Here is a 7,139-nt window from a genome sequence, read left to right as displayed (position 1 = left end):
AGAGCAATAATCTCCTTAACTCAACCCAAAAAACTTAGGCCTTGTTTGGACAACAATTTTTTAAATGTTTTTCGTGAACACATTTCTCAATTACCTTTTTACCCCACTTATATCAAATCGTTACAGTAATTTTTCTACAAAAAATCTAGAAAAATACAATCCAAACACAACCTGGCCTTGTTTGGATTGCTTGTTTCCGTCGGAAAATATTGTCGTTTTCCGTGATCACATTTCCCTATCACCTTTTTTCCCTCACATATATCAAATCGCTACAGTAATTTTTCCATGAAAAATGACGGAAAATGAGTGATATATCAAATCGCTACAGATTTCTATATACTTTCGGTGAAGTGATATAATCTCTAATTTTTATTTTTTTTTTGGTTGAATGTACTAGAAAATGAGTGACTGTTGAATTAGCATCTAGGTTAGCTGAAGATGACTTATTATTATTAATCACAAAAATGATTAGATATATGAGTGACCATTCTTGTGGTACACTCAATCTTTGTCTGCAAATGTGGCACACTTAATCTGAAGTATTATATAGTCAGGTTTCTTGAAGTTGAAAAAAAAAAAAAAAAATCTGAAGTATTATATTGTTAGGATCCATTTGTACATCATCACTACTCATGTGCCTTTTTTTTTTATTTCTTGACAAAATAAGACGAAAGACTTGATGCACAACAAAACAAATAGAACTTTGATGATGGGAAAAAAAAAAGAGGGCTGCGGGCTGGATGAAGCTTATTTCACTTTCCACCCAAGTAAGCAAGTCTATTGCTCCATAATATAATTTCCATTAATCCTACTTGCGCACAGAATAGATAAGTGGCAAACAAAATTCACATCTATTTTGGTGATTTTCTTTTTTTTTTTGGTGAATTGAGTTGCCATTTTATTTACAATCCAGCGTCAGTCTAGTCCTTTTCTTAATGTCCTCATGAGTCTATTGTATATGCATCTCACGCACCTTCGTCTTCTTCAAGGAACTTACACATTAGACCGTGCATGTTAACATTAGCCCATAACCCCATCCCACCCTATTTATGAACTACTTTACTTTTTTTTCCACCTTTTTTTTCCTGATTTTTCCTGATTCTACCACCTAATAATGGTATGACATTGCCATCTATACACACCACGAAGACTTGAAAATAAAAGATAACTGAACCATTATTAATTTCAAGATTCCCGGCACACATGCTGCAAGGTATACATTCAAGGAACTTTTCCATAGAGTTTCAGTGAATATTAGTTGAAACATCTTATTCATGCTAAATTTGTCATTTACTCAGTACTGAATGTGGAGTTAATTGCAGTTTAATATATTAATCTCACAATTATGGTCATAAAAAACCATCTTACTTATATATATATATATTAAAAAAAAAACACTTTTTTTTTACTTCCCGATCAGCAGAATGCAAAATGCCAAACTGCTCTCGATCAGCAGAAAATGGAAGTCAAAGAGAGAGAAAAAAAAAGGAAAAAGAAAAAAGAAGGCCAGCCTGATAAAGGAATTTTCCCTTCTATAAATCAAAACAATCGCGTTTCAAAAAAACACACACTCACACACTAAGAGAGACAATAAAAACAGGGGAGAGCAGACTTATTATTATTAGTAGCGGGCGATGGTCCAAATGGAGAACCATGACTCCTCCTCCACAACCGCCACCACCACCTCCTCCTCTTTCTCCAGCTTCAAAACTTATTTTCATGCACTCTCCGACACGCCCCACCGGCTGGCCCGCCGAGCCTGTTCCGTTTCGACATCTTTCCAAGAAACCAGCCGCGTCCGAGCCATGTCTGGCACGGACATGAAGAGGACCCTTAGATGGTATGACCTTGTCGGCTTTGGGGTCGGCGGTATGGTCGGTGCCGGAGTCTTTGTCACCACCGGCACCGCCAGCCGACGTTACGCCGGCCCTTCTGTTGTCCTCTCCTACGCCATTGCCGGCCTCTGCGCCCTCCTTTCAGCTTTCTGCTACACTGAGTTCGCCGTTGACATGCCCGTCGCCGGCGGGGCCTTTAGTTACATCCGCGTCACTTTTGGTCCGCCCCCAACTACAACTAATTATAAGCCACAAAAAAAAATTTTTTTTTTTCCCTACCCGAGTATAATACTGAGAAGTTTAACACGTACAACATTTTTTGCAGGTGAATTTTTGGCGTTTTTGACGGGGGCTAATTTGATTATAGATTACGTATTATCAAATGCGGCCGTGGCTAGGAGTTTCACAACATACTTTGTTACAGCTATTGGTGTATCGACGAAGCTGAGAATAACAGTCCATTTTCTTCCCAAAGGTTTTAATGAGATTGACATTTTAGCGGTGGCCCTCGTCTTGATTCTCACCTTAGTCATCTGTTACAGGTACTCCGCCGCAATTACGTTAATGAATTTCTTTTCAAATATAATTTGTTTATTCTGGCTAATTACAGATTTCTTTTTGGTTGGCGCCGGGCAGTACGAGGGAGAGCTCATTGCTGAATATGGTGCTGACGGTGCTGCATATAATGTTTATACTGTTTGTGATATTGATGGGGTTTTGGAGGGGGGAATGGAAGAATTTTAGCGAGCCAGGGAACCCAAAACATCCTGGTGGGTTTTTCCCATTTGGAGCATCAGGGGTTTTCAACGGGGCTGCCATGGTCTACCTAAGCTATATCGGGTATGATGCAGTTTCAACAATGGCTGAAGAGGTCAGAAATCCGGTTAGGGATATCCCTGTTGGGGTCTCGGGATCCGTGATCCTCGTGACGGTTCTTTACTGCTTGATGGCTGCCTCAATGTCCCTGCTTCTCCCTTATGACATGGTATCAAAATAAGATAATTACTACAATCGTACCGAAATTCTAGCAGTACAATGCTATGACTTTTTTTCTGAAAAAAAAAAGAAAACAAAAATCATGGAGGACGTACAATTTTTACAAGGACGACATTTGTATACAAATTCTCGTAGGTTTTTTTTTTTTTTTTTTTTGGGAAATGAATGAATTGAAGGAATAGAACAACTGTGCAGATTGATCCCGAGGCGCCGTTTTCAGGGGCATTTAGGGGAGGATCAGACGGTTGGAAATGGGTATCGAATGTGATAGGGGTGGGGGCCAGCTTCGGGATATTGACGTCGCTGTTGGTGGCTATGTTGGGTCAAGCTCGGTACATGTGTGTGATCGGACGGTCCAGAGTTGTCCCTGCATGGTTCGCTAAGGTCCATCCTAGGACTTCTACGCCTGTCAACGCCTCAGCTTTTCTTGGTACGTGGTAGTGTACTTAGTATTTTATATGTATATATAGTTAAAATGGTTTCTTAATTTGGTCTCCATGCTTCAGTGATCTGCTGAGACCATTTGGATTTATTTGCCTGTTGTGTTTGTCAAGTTATGCCGTTATTTAATTGGGCTCCACCGACAACCTTTTCGGTTAGGGAAATTTCAGTTGCCAGTTTTTAGGGGAAATTAGGGAATGCTCGTGGGTTTATCCCGGGATCAATTAATTCGCAGCACCAATCCATGTGTGAAGTTTTTTTTTTCTTTTTTTAATTATAGAGTTTTTATGAGGGAATCACGAATTGATGAATTTTCTTGACGAAATAAATATTTTTTTTTTTTTGGTGTCAAATCTTAGCAATAATGAATGATGAGGTTTTGCTTTGACTTAGTCAGCTGTCTTTTTGCACTTTTTAAAGTGTTGTTGCCTGCCTTGCCTTCAGCTCCATCCATGTGGATGCTCTCTCTCGTTTTCTCTGGAAGATATGATACTCTGCTAGATTTCATCTGGCCCAGCCTTCGCTTTCTGAAAGTTTGGTTCATTCAGTAGTTTCTTTGATGGCAACTTTTGTCTGTTTTTGCCAGGTTGAAAATCCTGCCTGCTTGGTTTGTACAACTGTATTTGCAAAAATTGACTGCAAATTCATTTTACTGTTGCTTTCATGATTGATTATCTTCGAAAGATAAAAATTTATTATTTTGCCAGCACTTTCTTTTATTACTATCAACAAACAGAAAATGGAGAACCTTTTTTAAGAGTACAGAAAGCTGCTGATTGTCTCTGGTAAAATAAATCATAGTAATGTAATATTCCTTGAAGATCATTTCTTTCTTTAAAAAGCATATATTTACCGGCAATAGCACTCACTATTTAGTTACGGTTATGATCTTTCTATAGCTTTTTGGGTTATGACTTGTTGATAAGTTTTAGGCGAATATGGATGGATCATATTAGGAGGTCCTTGGGATTGCGATAGGAATGGAATATGGATGACTAGAGAATTTTGACAATTGCGATATCTGGATGTGTTATTCCATAATACTACCTTTGGAAAAGGTCAGTTCCATGTTGATGCATGGTGGTTTTAGTTGACAGCAATTGACGCTTGACACCAGCATTGCAGAAGAGATCAATTCATTCTGTCAAGATAGCCACTAGAAAAGTTCCTCACTTTCTCAAAGAATAAGTGATGTTTTAAACTCTGCATTATTTGTCGTGATACATATTATTGTATATTCACTCACTGCTTTAACCTCTTGTTAACCTCCCACTGAACTTGATGGATGGCTGGTTGCTTTTTCAGTGAAAATTTTTTTTTTTCTGCTGTGCTGATGCATTTAGGATTTGAATGAATCTTTCAGGGATCTTTACAGCGGCTATTGCCCTTTTCACGGACTTGAATATACTACTGAACCTTGTGTCCATCGGCACGCTCTTTGTCTTCTATATGGTTGCAAACGCTGTAATCTACCGGCGCTATGTCTCTGTCGGAACAACTAATCCATGGCCAACCCTTTCCTTCCTGTTTTGCTTCTCACTCACGTCCATCATATTCACCGTCATGTGGCAATTCGCACCCCCGGGAAAGCCGAAAGCCTTCATACTCGGTGCCTGCACTGCTATTGCTGTTGGCGTCCTCCAATCATTCCATCACACGGTTCCAGAAGCCAGAAAGCCCGAGTTCTGGGGGGTCCCTTTGATGCCCTGGATACCTTCCATATCCATCTTCCTTAACATATTCTTGTTGGGTTCTCTTGATAGACCGTCCTACGTGAGATTCGGATTCTTTTCCGCTCTCGCAGTTCTTGTTTACCTTCTATATAGCGTCCATGCTAGCTTTGACGCTGAGGAAGATGGGAAGCTCGGTCATAACAGCGGTGAAAATGCGAAGGAATCTATTGAAACGGAGGACCACAAACTTGAAGTATAATATTTCTTGTTCTTGTTTTTTCCCTTTCAGTGACTCGACAACTTTTAATTTTGGATCAAGGATTAGAGTAGGGACGAAGAAGAAGTAGATAGGTTGGAATAGGCTGCAAAAAATTAGCAGCAGCAGCTAGCAGCAAGCTGTACAGCTGGAGCCTTAGTAGTGGATCAAGGTTTGAGGTCCCCTGTACATGTTGTCGTCTGATCCATCACCTTATAATTCTGACATGCATTATCTCGACAGAGAATGAAACCAGAAAATCTTAACAAGAGATTTTTTGTTCGTCTTCTTGACGTTATTGTGCTTTACTTCTTTGTCAAATATGCTCTAGTCTTGAGAAGTTCGAAAGGGTGCAAATTCACAATCAAAGAGTATTTCGACCCGAAAGAAGCTACTACCGAGCATTGACCATTTAGCAGAAAAAACACCGAATCGGAGCAGTATCTGGTGGTAAAGACTCCATTCCTATGCAAGCTATAGGAATGACCATGAAACGCCTAAAGCTTATCGGGATAAACATGTCATCAACGTTCATTGATAGTACTAATAATTAGGAACTTATATCTAGTGCTGTTAAGCGAGTCGGGTTGAATCGAGCCGAGTATTTGGCTGCTGAACTCGACTCGATTTAATTCGAGCCAAGCTCGAGTTCGCTCGATTAGGCGACCGAGCTTTGAACTTTGAAATGTGTTCGGACTCAACTTGTCAAATAGGACATGTGGTTCGAACTCGAGTTCGAGCTCGACTCGTTTATTACAAACGAGCAAACTCGAACTCATGCAAATTGACTCCAATAAAAATTTATAATTTTTAAATTTTATACTTTTAAATTGCGAAATGACATATATATCATTCCTTATCGAGTCTAATCAAATTACTCGAATAACAAACGAGTCGATCTTATTCAGCTTGTTAATTAAACGAGTATATCTCGAATTCGAATTCGATTTGTTTACCACAATTAACGAGTCGAGCTCGAACCTAATTGAGTCGAGCTCAATCGAGTTTTGGAGCTGTTCGTTCCATTTAACAACTCTACTTATATCTTTTAACACTACTAATTGGGCTTGTTTGGAAGTGAAGTTTTTGGCCAAATTTTTTAGTTACTAGTTTTTTGATAACTTTTGCTACAGGAACCTTAAAAAATTTCTTAAAATTTTTTTCTTACACACTTCAAAATAATACACAAAAAACTTTCCCTTCAACTTTTCTTCTTTTTCCTCCCCCACCCAACCGGCCACCACCTCCACCACCGCTTCCGGCGCGGGTAACTATTCCGGCCAACTTTTGCCGGCCTTCCTCTTTTCTTTTTTTTTTTCCTCCCCTCCCCCTTTGACCGATATGTTGGCCTCCCTCTCTTTCCCTCTGCCTTTCCCCGCCACCTTCCCCTCCCGCAGCTTGGGGAGAAGGAAAATTGCAAAAAAAAAAAAAAATTACACTCGGCTGTTGCTACTTATTCTGTTGGCAAGATAAGGAGAGGAGAGGGAGATGGAACATTGGAAAAAAAAAATCATTTCTGTTGCTGCAAAACTCATGTGCAAAACTCAGGTGGCGGCAGAGGGAGAGGGAGAGGGAGGGGTGGCAGGGGAGCTTTTGCAGGGGCGAGGGAAGGGGGTTGCGGGCAGAGAGAGAGGAAGGGGGTGACGGGGCAGAGGGAAAGGCGGGGGGGGGGCGGGCAGAGGGAAGGAGAAGGGGAAAGGGAGGAGAGGGTGGCGGGAGGTGGCATTGGTGGAGTTGCTGCTGGGGGTGACGGAGGTAACGGGGAAGGGGGAGGGGGAAAGGAAGAGAAGAAGAAGAGAGGAAAGAAAAGAAAAAGGAAAGAAAGAAAAAGAAAAAGAAAGAGAAAGAAAAAAAAGAAAAGGAAAAAAAAAAGGTTTTCACCCTACAAAAACTTCTACAAAACTTTTCACCTTACAAAAACTTTTACAAAATTTTTTC

General features: G+C 40.2%; 1 protein-coding gene across 1 annotated transcript; it reads left to right on the top strand.

Moving 5' to 3' along the window:
• The first annotated feature begins 1,634 nt into the window (after positions 1-1,634).
• On the top strand, positions 1,635-5,472 carry LOC113755851 (cationic amino acid transporter 6, chloroplastic). The gene is made up of 5 exons (XM_027299721.1): positions 1,635-2,055; positions 2,161-2,377; positions 2,472-2,820; positions 3,027-3,261; positions 4,636-5,472. The coding sequence occupies exons 1-5, from the start codon at positions 1,635-1,637 to the stop codon at positions 5,202-5,204; spliced, it is 1,791 nt and encodes a 596-aa protein (XP_027155522.1). The 3' UTR covers positions 5,205-5,472.
• The last annotated feature ends 1,667 nt before the right edge of the window (positions 5,473-7,139 follow it).

This window comes from Coffea eugenioides, chromosome 2 (genome assembly GCF_003713205.1).
Source record: "Coffea eugenioides isolate CCC68of chromosome 2, Ceug_1.0, whole genome shotgun sequence".
Taxonomy (NCBI): Eukaryota; Viridiplantae; Streptophyta; class Magnoliopsida; order Gentianales; family Rubiaceae; genus Coffea; species Coffea eugenioides.
Note: the sequence above shows the minus strand (reverse complement) of the source record. Positions and strands in the feature narration are given on the sequence as shown.